Source organism: Sporothrix schenckii (genome assembly GCF_000961545.1).
Source record: "Sporothrix schenckii 1099-18 chromosome Unknown Cont42, whole genome shotgun sequence".
Classification (NCBI taxonomy): Eukaryota; Fungi; Ascomycota; class Sordariomycetes; order Ophiostomatales; family Ophiostomataceae; genus Sporothrix; species Sporothrix schenckii.
In genome coordinates, this window is record NW_015971143.1 from 1,903,399 (window position 1) to 1,916,928 (window position 13,530).

Sequence of the window (13,530 nt, forward strand, 5' to 3'; positions counted from 1 at the left end):
CCGATGGTCTCATCGGGAGCCAATGGCGCGGGTCGCTGGTTGCGTCGAAGATGCGAGGCGACAACTTTGCCGTTTAAAGCGGTTTAGAACAGTGGGCAAGCGCCTGAAAACGAGGCTAGCGACGTTGACGGCCTCAGACAACTGGATGACCGCCCAGTTCTGTGTCTGTATGCATGCAGCCGACACCGGGCACTGTGCAACGGCGTGCAGGCAGACGTGGGACAGGCATGGGACAAGCGTGGGATGGTTCCTTTTTGAAGATTTAATAAAAAAACCAAAGAACCAAGGCCCGACCTTGCCAATCCCTGGTCCATTTTGGATCGCAAAACTGACTTGCATTCTTTCCCCTGCGTCTTGCTGCCTCTCCAAAGCTGCGCACCATTGGGTTGATTGATGAAATTGATCGCCGGCGTTAACGATCGCCCAAGGGACGTTGTCGTCACTTAAGACCTGTTCCACCATGCCAGATTCTTGGCAGTCTCGCAGTCCTTTCAGGCCAGCATGACTTGTTGGAGAAGACGTCCGCGACTGGCCTTGTATTCATCCCCACCACAGGGCCGTGCACGCCTGATCCAACCCCCATCCAACGCATGGCATAGTTCTCCAGAACGACATGCATGCAGGGATTAATAGGGGTCGAAGCACAGGACTTTCGACTCCGAGGCTGTGGTCTTGAAAGGCAAAATGACCAGGGAATCAAGGGCCCTTTGTTTTCGATCAGGTCTTCTTGTCTAGCTTGGCTCGTTCGGTCGTTTGCGAACAATTCGGACCTACTCTCTATTATGCCTCCCACTTATCGTCCTCTGTTAGCACCTGCATGTCAACGGAGCATGTTCCGCAAGACGATAGAAGGAATGAGGGCACGGGCAATCCTTGCAATCTGTGGAGGGAAGTCAAGTAGAAGACTCAAAATGGTAATAAAAGCAACATACCCCTGCATCTGTACTACTCCGTATCCCCCATCATCATTCGCTCTCTGCAACATCGCGTGGCAGTCGGCACGCCATATGCCCCATTTCCCTGTCTGTCGTCAGACACGCCGTCGGTCGTGTTTGCTGCTCTGCCACTGTGATTATTCTGTTGCTCTGGCCCCCATTGGGCTCTTAGCTTTTGGCTCGTTCTCGGGTATCAAACCATCTCGGCCCTAGGTTTTCCGCAGCAAGCACTGGTGGCTGCGTCCGAGAGCGAACGCGTCTCGACATTCCGCATCGTGCAGAGGAGCAGGTCAAAAAGAACTGCTTCCAAGTACGTAGTATTGACGACGCCAATGACAACTGCGTGCCCGCCCATCCAAGGCAAGGTCCTTTCATATGGTCCTTTTCATTCTTTTGTCTCAGTCTATCTTTCGATCTTTCCGTCTTCCCACCCACAAATCTCTTCTCAAACAGCCACCGATTTTTCAATGATTACCTTTCTTAGACCAGTTTAGCGTTGGGCATGGACGCGACCACAGCGCCGGCGAGGCAGAGAGTCGAAAGCAAAAACGACGGCGCTGAAAATGTCGAATAGGGGGTTTTCCGCTCCGCGCTGTTGTTTGTCGCAGTTTGTCGCAGTGCCATGATAGTTTTGAAATAGGGGTGCGCCAGTGTGGTGCCCATGGAAACGTACGGAAAGGGAAAAAAAGAGGCACAGCAGGGCAACGAGGATGGAAAGGGAAGCTTCTCTTATGTCCTTCCTGCACCTTTTTTCTCTTTGCCAACTGACTGTCAGGTAACTCTTAAAGCAGAAAGAGCATACGAATTCGACGGTTGCTCTTGCCGCAGCAGATCGAAAACCTGCAGACACACCAGCCACAGAATCACCCGTAGAAGGAAGGAGCTCTACCAATGCAAGTCGCATGATATGAGCCGTTGGTGCGCATGGTCGTTGCTTCCCTCTGGGTCCTTGCCTTGCCCCGCTGTGATGGTTTTGCGCGTGGTGGCGCGGTGCTCTTTCCCCTTTTGCAGGAACAACCCCCTCCCCTTCTTGGCTCGTGCTTGCCCTTGCAGCAGTAGCCTCCTTTTCCTCGTCCAGACCAATTCTCTTTTTCTCATCTCAACCCCCTTCCTTGAATCTCTCATCTTTCTTCTTCTTCTTTGCGTTCTTTCTTCTCTGCGTCCGTTCTCGTATTACGTCCTCTTCTTCGCCGATCCTTTGCTCCATTCTCGTATTCCATCATCTTGTTCGCTAGTCCTCTGCTCTCTTTTCTTGTCGTGGATCCATAGGTCGCTCGTTCCCTTCCGCGTTTATTTACTTCCCTCTCCCCCGCCTCTTCTCTCCTCTCGCTCTCCAATTTAACCTAATTCTGCATCCTCTCTATTATACCCAGGCGCTCTCAAACCAGAAGCCAGTGTCCTACCAAACCTTGTCCAACCAATCGATCCAACGACAAAACGTTGAACAAGCCGTTGCGTAAAAAGCGGTCGTCAGGAAACCAGGCACTATCACAACAAAAGGCAACGAACGGCGCCGCCAGCAGCCCTATCAGAAGCAATTGCCCCTGTCGCGTTTGTTGGCACCGCCGCCCTACTGCACGCGACCGGCTGCTCTTTCCTTCAACTGCACGTGGCCCCTCATCGACGATCATTTTCCCCCGACGAGCCACTTATTTTTAAGGGTGCTTTCTACTTTGCCGCGAACCCTTGTTCACCATCGTCATCGCGACCCATCGTCTCGTGCTTCGCGCACGCTTGACGGAAGACGACAGCGAAGCCCGACAGCGCCCCTCCCAAGCAAGCGGCTCCGGCTGCCACGAGCAGTAGGTCTGTAGCCGAGCCCAGATCACAGACTTTGATACGTGCGAGACGCGACCTCCTCCTTACTGTCCCGTCCTCCGTCCGCCCTCCAACTCCGACTCCTCACAATGCCGCATTCACAAACCGGCTCTCGCGACCAGCCGCCCGTGCCCATCTCCATCACCATCTGTGGCGACGGTGGCTGCGGCAAATCATCCATCACTCTCCGTCTCGTCCGCTCCCAGTGGACGTCCGAGTACGATCCCACCATCGAGGACAGCTACAGCGTCACCCGCCGCATCGACGGCGTCACGTACCACTTGGGCCTCACCGATACGGCCGGCCAGGAAGAGTACCGCGGCATGTGGGCGTCGTCCAATCTCGGCGCCGATGCGTTCCTGATGGTCTACGACATCACGTCGCGCGACTCCCTGGACGCCCTCCAGTACTTCAACGACCTGATTGACATGGAGGCCGAGACCCGTTTGGACAATGCTGCGCGTGCCCGCAAGGCCGGGGTGCCTCTGCGGGACATCACGTCGGGCGGCAGCAGCGGCGCCCGCGCGGTCGCGCCTGTCAAGATTGTCGCCGGCAACAAGTGCGATCTGCAAGAGAGCCGCGTGGTACCGGCAGCCAAGGGGCTCGACTGGGCGCGGCGGCGCGGGTGCGGGTTCATGGAGACGAGCGCGCGGCTCGAGGTCAACATTGAAGAGACGTTTGCGCTCATTGTGCGGCGCGTGGTGGAGGCGCGGCGGCTGGCGGCGCTGGGCGGTGCAGAACACGACCCGAGCCAGCGCATGGACCGGCGCGGCATGACAAAGCCGCTGAGTCCACTACCAGCAGGTTCTTCGAGCACAGGGCACGATGCATACAGCGGTGGTGACGCCCGCCAGCATTCTGGCGAGAAAGACGCCCACGGCAACACGCTACCTGGGCGGCAGGTGGGCGTGCGGGGTCCACGGATCGACGGGGACCAAGTCGGCCGCGGTGCAAATCCAGGGTTCTGGAAGACGTTGCGGTGTTGGTGAGGTGTTCTCTCAGAGGAGAGCATATGAGCAGCCGAGTGTTTTGAAGAGCCTTATTATGTTTTTTATTCACGCTTTCTGATTTATGTCGTTATATCCCCTGTCCTATTTCATGGCCAACAACCTGTTTTATGGTTTACCTTGATTTTATATACATTTACTTTCTCGCGTCTTTTCTGATTGATGATTTTTCCTTTTCTTAATTTCCTCGTATTGGTAGGACGGAATCATGGCGGCGTTTTGTACCATAGCGAGCGTGTTTCCACGCGTTTTTTATATTTATGACTTCCTTGACGTGTCTGTGCCATCTGCGGATGTGAAGTGTTTGATTTCATTAATTGCACGGTCGAACCGTGAATGCCTACCTGGTCGTTGTCCCGAAATGACGTGAAAACAAAGATACGAATGGATAGAATGCAGGAAACAGGTCGAAACAGATCGAAACACATAAAAGCAGCTGAAAGCACCTCAACGCCTCTGGCAACTCCGAAGCTCCTCCTTTCTATGCCCTGCCGGTCCCAGCCGGCCTTCAGCCGACCCCAGCTTTGCTCCTGTTCGTCTCGCAAAAAAACACCTTCGCGTCTAGATGTCTAGATTCTATTGCGCTACACGACTGTCGCCGCGGCCGCCACCTCTTGCTCGTCCGCCCACGCCCGCCACGCCATGTACTGCTTGTACGTCAGCCGGCGCTTCCGGCCCTGGTACCGCGTCACCCGCAGGTTCACCTTGCGCCACTGGTCCCGCCGCCCGTGCCACCCGGCCTTGCGCATCAGGTTGATGAGCGTCTGCTCCTTGGTCCACCCCTGCTCCGCGGCCACGTCCGGCAGGTACGTTGACCCGTACTGGAACCCGCCCACCGTAAAGGCAATGCGGATGCCGTGCGTGCCGACCTCCCAGTCCTCGGGCCCGCCGCGCGCGGGCTCAAAGTCGGTCAGCAGCGTGACGGCGACCTCGAGGTGGCGCAGCTCGCGCCGGGCAATGGGGTGGAACCGGCTGTCGTCGAGGGCGGCCGTCAGGGCGTAGGTCGCGAGCCCCTCTTCGAGGGGGATCGCGTCGAAGCAGCCGATGCAGCCGCGCAAGACGCGTTCGGTGTCGTCCTCGTCCTCGTCGCCGTCGGCAATGTCCTGGGCCGCGTCGTCGATGGTGTTCCAGGTGACAAACAGCGGGGTCTCGGCGGGCGCCGCGGACTTGGCGGCATCACCACCACCAGCCGAGGCGGCCGTCGACAACGACGTGGCGGACGTCGCGGCCGAGGCGGACGACGAGGCGCCGTTGGACAAGGAGGTCGTGCTGGAGGTGCCCGACGAAGACGAGGACGGCGATGCAGACGCGGCAGACGCGTCGACGAGACGCTGCAGAGCGGGCAGCTTGGGCTTGTCGCCCTTCTGCGCCAGGTATGCGGCGTACGACGTCTCGACTTCCTTGAGCGTGAGCGGTGCACGGTGGTTGAGCGCGGCGTGCAGCGTCTCGAAGCAAAAGACGGCGTGTTCGATTGTGGCCATGGCAGGCGGTTGGGGCGGCACAGTGGGTGGGGGGGATGTGTTGGGTGGTGGATGGCGGATGACGGATGACGTATGTAACGAGTGGGTTGGGTATGCGATACGATGAAGGATTCCGAAGTGTCGGGATCGAGCGGCGGGCGGAGAGGAAAGCAAAGGTCGGTTGCTCCTTCCTGAGTTTGCGTGCGCGTGAAATGGACAAACACAAGGAAGGAGGGTTACGATTGACGAAAGAAGGAAGGAAAGAGCAGAGACGAGAGGAAAGAAAGGAAAGACCAAAAGAGGAAAGAGACGTGAGCTATCTGCCCCTCCTTCCGCCTTTGTCATACCTCTGTGGGTGAGGAGGTCACGCTCAGTACTTCTCCTCTCTTGGACGCCTCGTCACTTACACAGTAATTACATATCGCTCCCCTCTTCGTCATCCCTGGCGTTCGAAGGCCCCGCAATGGCAGCAGTGTCCACAGTGGGCCTGGCCGCAAGTTCCGCGTCCCACGCCCGCCGTTTAAATCCACTTGGCGCCGCTAGATGGCGATGGAGTGGGTTTTCTAGCACGCAAGGCTGGCAGCGATGTGAATGGCCACCTCCATAACGTTGAACAAAATGTCTGCTATTCTTCCGTTTTGAAGCCCGACAACACAATACTGTTACATATTATTGTCCCTCGCCCACGTCAAATCCTAGCAAGAGTACACGGCACTGCAGCAGGTTCCGTTACCACAGCAATCGCCTCCCGAGCACCCGTTCTCGTTGCAGCACTTGTGTCGTGTTAGAAGGGACCTGTCCAGCTGGCACGGCAAAGGTACGATACAATGGGGGCAGCAAAGGCTTGCTTACACAGACACGGGCAGTGAGGTCTTCACACGCTGGCTCCGTCGACCGATCCACCAAAGCGCGCACCGGGTGCGGATTCTGGGCCGACGGGGTCTCTCGGGGCTGCACGCGCGCAGCAACCAGTGTGGCCAGGAGAAGTGTGAGGAGAGAGCCGGCAAGCATCGTGATTGAGGTAGCCAAATAGCTTGGGTGTTTGTGAAGATTTAAAAAGCAGGTAAGAATGATATCAGATCGGGATCAGTGTAGATCAGTGTAGTTTGGTGACTCGGCTTGGTGGCTATGCTTTTGGTGACTATGGCTATGTGATCTATTTCTTGGACGGTCTTTTCTGTTGATTGTAAATCTGCAAACGGCCTCTTATTATACCCAGCAAGTCAAAAGCCAAAGGGCAAAGGACCTGCTGAGCCTGGGCAAGAGCAGGACAAAATCAACTTGCAACAGGATGAAGCCCATATGCCTGAATTCCATTTAGAGTGCCATCCAACAATCCGCGGCGCGATACTATGTGTTCTAGCAGAGGTGATGCTTGGCTAATAACGCCAAATAGAGGTGCCGTGGTGTATCGTGCTTTGCCCCAGCAACTTTTCGACAGGTTCGCCGGCCGAAAAGGTTGCCCCGGCAGCGGTGAGACATGTTGGTCGCTTCATCCTTGCCCGGCTCCGTCACCACACATTCTCCAGATGGTGTACGAACGGGTGACTTGCTCGGCTATGCTCAAGTCGTGTGCCCTTCGATCGGCTGTGCCAACCGTCAACCGCCAACATGCATAAAGTCACTCTGACGGCAACACGGCCACTTTGCGCTACTGCCGGTTGTTTGCCGGTTAAGCGATCGATACGGGCTCACCATGGCTGAACTTGGCTTTCTCTGTTATTGTTTATTGTTCCCATGTCTTCAATTTAAGGACCATGGTCAGTCCCTGTTGTATCGCAAACTTGGTCGTCGCTGGGGAGACGTTTCTCCGGGACGGATACGTGTGTTGTTTCTATTATCGATGTTGTTGCGGATCGGGAATGCCTCGCGCTTGTTCAACTCCACATTGGATTACGACACGACAATGTCCAGCAATAAATACATTTCAATGCCGCTCTCCTCATAAGAAGAGCCCAATGCAATAGATGAAAGCAATCAGATACGCACGTGATGTCGCATAACAGAATACGAGTGACAAAGTCGGCTCGTCGTCAACCTTTCCTCCAAAAAAGGACGACAAGGGCAAACATGGCACAAAACTCAATCTGTCTCAGGTCTTGGCATCCGGTCTCCGAATTTGGGTTTGTTTCTGCCCCCCGCGCGCTGATACACTGTGTCCTGCGGCCTATTCGTACAGTCGCTTCACTTTTCCCCCTGTCGGATGGCAGGGCTCTGGAACACCGGCAACGGATGAGCCGTAGTGATAAAGGAGCTCGAGGAGGCGGCCAGGTGGGTGTCCAGAGCCAAGCTTTTGTTTGACAGCGACTCTACAATTTTTATCTTTAGCGATGCGTTTGTCTCTGTGTTGTGGAGATGGTACTATTTTCGTTGCAGTCTTTCTTTCTTGTTTGCTGTGTATGATCGACGGCCAGGGGCGTTTGTCGGGGCTTGACCGCAGCCTGTAGCTTATTGCAGCTCCTGCAACAGCCTGTAACTATTAACTACTTTGGCCGTCTCAACTTGACCTCTTCACTGTTAAACTCATCACCGCGGAGAAGACTAGAAATGATCTTTGGTTCGTGAACATCTTGAAATACGATTGAATTTCTTCTCTAGATCCTTTTGAGAGCATCAAACGCTGTCCTTTGTCATAAACAACGCAAACTTGGAGCGTAAAGCCTTTCTCGTCCTCTCGTTTTCACTTTTATGGTGTCTTGATGACTTTCTTTGCCAAGGCAAGCAGTGCATGGAAGAATGAGACTCATCCAAGATGCCAGTACAAAAGACCTGGCCAGAACCTCCTGGGTCAGCCTGAACCTGGCCGAGAGTGGCCTCGTTCTCCAGACCCAGCGGTGATGGGCTTGTGCGAACCCTGCAAATGTGTGAGAGCGCGAGCGTGTAAGACTGCGCACTCCAGCCTGTTCCAACCTCCTGCGTCGTTGCAATACAGACCTTGACTCTGAAGCAGGGCTTCTTCCTGATACAAAATAAAGACCCCAAAGATCCCCTATGTATCCGCGACCGCACAGAATTATGTGGTTTGCTGAACTCACCGGCCACTGGTCATGGATGCCCGGTGGCCTGCAATGCCATCCCGTGTCCGTCTGGTTGCCTCTGCCGCCTCCTTTGCTTCATCCCGAGTTCAAACGTGTTTCCATCTGTGGCGACGGGCGTCAGTTCGAACTCATTCAGCTACCTGTCCACCTTTGTCCGTGTATGACAGTGTCGACGTTCTCCACAAATGATTCTCCTGGCGACTCATGCAGTTGGCCTGTCTGTGTCTCTGCTGCCCTCTCTCCCTTTACCGTCCCTTCCATGTCCCTCTGTCCTGAAACACGGCTGCTTCTCATCGCTGGCGATCACGGATGGCTTGGCGTTGATGCGGTACAAATACGCTCGGCGCCCACATTGTTCGTCTCGAGTCCTTTTTTCTTCTTTCCTTTCTCTTCCTCTTCCTCCTTATCATTCTCTCTCAACCGACTTTTCTATATAACCATTTCCGTTGTTTGCTCGTCGCCGGCCGACTTTCTGTGTCTCTCGCTGTCTTTCTCGCTTTTCAAAATTTCTCCCACCAGCTGAACCAGCAAAAAAAATCCTCCACAACCGTCAAAATGAAGTACTCTCTCTGCATCGCTGCCCTCATCTCCGTCGCCCTTGCCGTGACGCACGAGGAGCACCAAGGTATTTTTTTCTGTCCTCGCTTCGCTCGTTTGCTGCTTCTGTCCTCCTTCGCTTGTTCGCGTGCTAACATCTGCAGCCTTCATCCGCCGCCAGAGCAACGTCCAAAACTCCGTCAGCGCCAATGTTCCGGCCATGACGGACCAGAACGGCAACGTCGTCCCCTTTGACGCGTCCAAGGTCTACATGGCCGGCCAGGCCGCAGGCCTCTAAGTTCCAAGTCGTCGGGTCGTTTTCTTCTCCCCTCTTGTCGACAACATTAATTTCGAATACCATTTTTCATTTTACGTTTTATTCTTCAACAACATACTTTCGATCCATAGAGAAACCTTGTATCTTTGCACGATGGAGCGGCAGAAAAAGTCTCACACAAGGAAGAGCTCCTTTTTCAGGACTATAGGGTTGCGAGAGAGAAACAGCGTGTTTATTTACTTTTCGAGGGATACGAACAGGACAGGATGAGAGAATGAGTGACGCCCCAACTGTGAAACTACCTCCCCGATGTGAGTGCGAGGTAGCTAATTCAAGTGGGCAAATTCATTTCCTTGACTGGTTCCCAATCCCTCAAGATAGTAACCGACGATGGTGATCGTTGTGTGGCGTCTTGACTGGCTGCCTGGCGACCTCCAACTCGGAACCAAAAAAAATCCAAAAAGAAAAACAAAACCAAGCACCACAACGCATAAGCAAAAGAAAATGACAAAATGTAATGTGGCAACGTAACAATTATGGTATAATTAAACTAAAGCGCTTCAAATGTCAAAACTGCTCTGGCAGTAAGGAATGTACGGAAAGTGTAATGCTGCAATACGAATACAATAAAGGTACAGCCAAGTATCCCTCCACTATTATTATACTCTTTTCTTTCCTTTCTTTTGTTCTTTGCACCACGTTTCTTTCCTTTCTTCTCTTCTTTAAAAAACGTTTCTCTCCATGCTCCGCACGCCGTCAAGGAACGGACTCGGAGCAGTCGACCAGGTCGTTGATGTTGTTGACGCCCAGCAGCGACAGGCGGAAGTAGGCATTGGCGTAGGCACCGTCCCACGCAAACTGGCTGCTCATGTGCTGCCACGTGGCCGACGTGCCCTGGTACGTGGCCAGGGCCACGTCGCTGGGGAAGCGGTAGACGCCCTTGGGGGCCGTGCGGGCCGCCGTCTCGGCGTAGAACTTGGTGTCCCAGACGCCCGGCGTCGAGTCCTGCGGCGCGCCGGCCTGCGCCGGGTCCGCAAAGAACTGCTGGCTCGTCGAGTGGGCGCCCAGCAGCGCGACGAGGTCGGCCGGCGAGAACGTCTTGGCCTGGAACAGGTCAATCAGCGCGGGCGCGGTGCCGTCGACGGAGGGCAGCAGCCCGTCGGGGGCGGCGCGGGCGTCGTCGGGGCGGCCGGCAAAAAACTTGATGCGCGGGCCCAGCGGGCAGGTGACGGTGGCGACAATGGCCGAGAACTGGATCAGATCGGCCATGCCAACGCCGCGGCTGTGCCACGCGTCGTACCACACCAGCGTCTGCGCGACAATGTCCTGGAGGCCGCGGTTCTCGGCGCGGGCCAGCTCCGACGGGTTGAGCGCGATGGAGCCGTCGGCGCCGCCCCACGCCGACGTGCGGTTCCAGGCGCCGGCGTCGTGGAAGCCGAGACGGATGGCGCCGCGGGCCAGGCGCGAGCAGCCGTTCTTGCCGTCCTGGAACGTCGGCACAATGGCCTTGGCAACCTGCGACCAGACATCGCAGCTGGCAGGGCTCGGGATGGGGCTCGGGCTGGCCGTGGACTGGGTGGACGAGGACTGGGTGGATGAGGACTCGGAGAGGGCAGACGAAAGGGGCGCCGACGAGACGGGAGCAGACGAGGCGGGAGCAGAAGAGGCGGGAGCGGATGAGACGGGGGTGGACGAAGCAGGAGGCGATGAGACCGGCTGGGATGAAACCGGTGCGGAAGAAACAGGCTCGGACGAAGCAGGGACGGCGGACGAGGACGAAGACGAAGCGGGCGCGCTCTCAGACTTGGCCGTCGAGCTCGGCGCTTGAGGACGGCAGGGGTTGTTGCGGCGGACCTGCTTATGCTCCGGCGCGGACTCCCGCTTGTTGACCGGCAGGGGTGCGTGCGGCGACATCTTGCCAGCCAGGATCAGCTTGATTTCCTTGCCGGACGCGGACAGGCTGTCGTCGGGGAGGTAGACCAGGTCGCCGAGCATTTCGACGCTGCGCTTGTGTTGTTCGTGGTGGTCGTCGCCGTTGTTTGCGGCCACGGCGACCGTCTTCGCGGCGTTCTTCGTCTCGGCATCGGCGGCGGCCCGCCTGATTTCTTTGTACATGTCGCTGTGGTGGAAGCGGGCATGGTGGGCATGACCGGCCGCGGCGCCGTGGCCGCCGGGGCCCATGCCGGGCCAGGCGGCGACGGGACCGGCCACCGCAGCGAGGGCAACCAAGAAGAGGGAGGCGTGCATCGTTGTGGTGGGCGAGACAGATTAGAAACGTGGGTTGGTTGTGGAATGTAATAGACTTTTAAACTTTAAAAAAAGAGTTGATCGACACGGCGAAATCGGGACGAAGCGAGCGTGGTGTCTTGAAGTAGACAAATGGCTTCATGTAAAATATAAAAAGTAAACAACAAACAAAAAGGTAATATCTGAAGAAGAAGCGAAACTAGCGAATGGCTACGGAATATATTCCGTGGTAACGACAGTGAAGTTACATAAAGAAAAGGAAAAGAACGAACGAATAAACGAATGAATGCAGGAGAGGCGTGAAGCTCCTGGCTGTTGAAGATGGGGAGAAAACAACAAGCAAACAGAAGGAGGCGGACGAAGCGGCGATATATACGCAAAAGGGAAAGGTGAACGCGGACAAAAAGATAAAAGCCAACCCCCAAAAATGAAAAGGAAACGCCATCGAGCATACTTCGTAGAGGACATGGGGCAGTGGGCTCTCCACGGCAAACGTGACGCAACCTTGCAACCTCAAAAAGGGGCGCGATGCTGCGGAGCGAGAAAGCTAACTTGAAAGCTAACATGGGCCAGGCGAGGGGACCCAGCTGAGCTTTGGCCGTTTCTTGTGGTTGCTGCTTGGCCACATTCGTTGCTCTCCGTGTTAGTTTCTTATCATGTTGCAGCTGGGGGAAGGACGGTCGAAACCAAGTGAGTAGATTGGACAAGAGTACAAGAGTATTTTGTGAACAGCAGCTTCAACGGCGCCAGCGGTACACAGAGACTCTTCTTCTTTTGCTCTTGCCTCCATTGTTGTTGCGATGTGCCACGCTTCTCATGAGCTTCTCACCAGAGCTTACAGCATAATGATAATAGTTTCCGGTGCCACAGTGATCGCCACTTGATCACGGCCAGGAGACCTTGTGGCTTTTTGAGTCGCCGATGTCCACGATCCGACGCCGTCGTTTATTGTGTGGAGATTGCACGGCGAGGTGTTGCTATCGTCTTCTTCTTTTCTTTCAAAGTACGACGTAATTACTGGCTTCGCTCTTACGCGTCTCGTGCTCTGTACGAGCGTTTTCCAGAAACGATCCCCAGAAAAGAAATCCATCGTGAGACAGGACGGCCATCTGCCGGCGCCAACAGACTTCATCGACCTTGTCTCGTGGCCTATGAATGGCAAGCGCCGGCTTTGTCGGTGGTGACCACCTAATTTTACGGTCCTGAGACCTCTGGCCATTCGCGATGACTTGTTCTGACCTCTCTCCATCGCCCCGGGCACATGATATCGTATCAAAATTGAGGACATGGGCCGACATGATGCTAGCAGACGCTGGTCAATCGCTACATACACTGCCATACTTCATTTTGTTTTTGGCTTCTCTTTTACAAAGTAGTTGCCGTAACCTGGTCGTGTGTCCCACCAACTCAGTTCGCCCGTCAGGGGAACCAAAGAATCAAAAAAGAGAGGAACCCTGGCCCCTGTTCTCTAGACTGGCCCCACACGAGCTTTGGCCGTCGCTATGGAATATTGCAGGGGGTTGGGCGAGAGAGACGGAGAGGACAGCCAACCAGAGCGAGACGAAATCAAAGGAAATTTTTCGAGAAAAGGGCAAGGCCAGGGTCAGGCTGCATGTTCATTTTGAATAGAATACGGAGTACGATGGTATGGGTTGATATAAGAAAAGAGGAAAGGTGTAAATGAAAGACGGACAAAAGACGAAGAAAAAGCAGCAGTTACAATTAAAGGAATCTTTCGACATCGACATCGTTTGATTCCATTGAAAGCTGCATTCTCATCACGGAAACAAAGCAACATACTGGGGACACACAACGACAGAAAAGACGAAGGAAACACAGTTCATTTTCGTAATGTGACCTTATTCAGATATGACGCTTTACCAAGGTGAACTTGGCAATAATAACTGACCTATTGTCGCCTTGCCGATAGTGATAAGTGCCGTCTTAAGTCGTAGTTCGTACTCCGTATTCACCAAATCACGTTCCGGCACAGAATATACGAGGTGAGGGTCATCTGGAATAGCCCATCTCGGCACTCCACTCATTTGGCTTTGACCCCTGGCTCTAGTCCCGAAGAAGTAGCTGTTTGGGAGCGTTATGTGCGTGGCTACGACAAACAAGATCCACCCCGAGAGAACGGTCCAGTCAAGAGACGAGCGTAACGAAGGGAACCAAAATAAGATTGGCATATTTCTTGGGGCCGGCTTTACA

At 54.9% G+C, this 13,530-nt stretch overlaps 6 protein-coding genes across 6 annotated transcripts; 2 read left to right on the forward strand and 4 right to left on the reverse strand.

Annotated features, from left to right (window-relative positions):
- Positions 1-2,842: 2,842 nt before the first annotated feature.
- Positions 2,843-3,742, forward strand: SPSK_01884 (RAS-like protein; the record flags this gene model as incomplete). The annotated part of the gene is made up of 1 exon (XM_016728783.1): positions 2,843-3,742. One exon carries the CDS (start codon positions 2,843-2,845, stop codon positions 3,740-3,742), a length of 900 nt encoding a protein of 299 aa, XP_016590123.1.
- Positions 3,743-4,344: 602 nt separating this feature from the next.
- On the reverse strand, positions 4,345-5,241 carry SPSK_01885 (uncharacterized protein; the record flags this gene model as incomplete). The annotated part of the gene is made up of 1 exon (XM_016728784.1): positions 4,345-5,241. One exon carries the CDS (start codon positions 5,239-5,241, stop codon positions 4,345-4,347), a length of 897 nt encoding a protein of 298 aa, XP_016590124.1.
- A 708-nt stretch (positions 5,242-5,949) lies between these two features.
- On the reverse strand, positions 5,950-6,231 carry SPSK_02078 (uncharacterized protein; the record flags this gene model as incomplete). Its single annotated transcript, XM_016728973.1, has 1 exon — positions 5,950-6,231. One exon carries the CDS (start codon positions 6,229-6,231, stop codon positions 5,950-5,952), a length of 282 nt encoding a protein of 93 aa, XP_016590125.1.
- A 2,582-nt stretch (positions 6,232-8,813) lies between these two features.
- On the forward strand, positions 8,814-9,093 carry SPSK_11026 (uncharacterized protein; the record flags this gene model as incomplete). Its single annotated transcript, XM_016737246.1, has 2 exons — positions 8,814-8,883; positions 8,960-9,093. 2 exons carry the CDS (start codon positions 8,814-8,816, stop codon positions 9,091-9,093), a joined length of 204 nt encoding a protein of 67 aa, XP_016590126.1.
- A 735-nt stretch (positions 9,094-9,828) lies between these two features.
- SPSK_01702 (uncharacterized protein) lies at positions 9,829-11,319 on the reverse strand (the record flags this gene model as incomplete). Its single annotated transcript, XM_016728609.1, has 1 exon — positions 9,829-11,319. The coding sequence occupies one exon, from the start codon at positions 11,317-11,319 to the stop codon at positions 9,829-9,831; it is 1,491 nt and encodes a 496-aa protein (XP_016590127.1).
- A 998-nt stretch (positions 11,320-12,317) lies between these two features.
- On the reverse strand, positions 12,318-12,617 carry SPSK_02069 (uncharacterized protein; the record flags this gene model as incomplete). The annotated part of the gene is made up of 1 exon (XM_016728964.1): positions 12,318-12,617. The coding sequence occupies one exon, from the start codon at positions 12,615-12,617 to the stop codon at positions 12,318-12,320; it is 300 nt and encodes a 99-aa protein (XP_016590128.1).
- Positions 12,618-13,530: the final 913 nt, after the last annotated feature.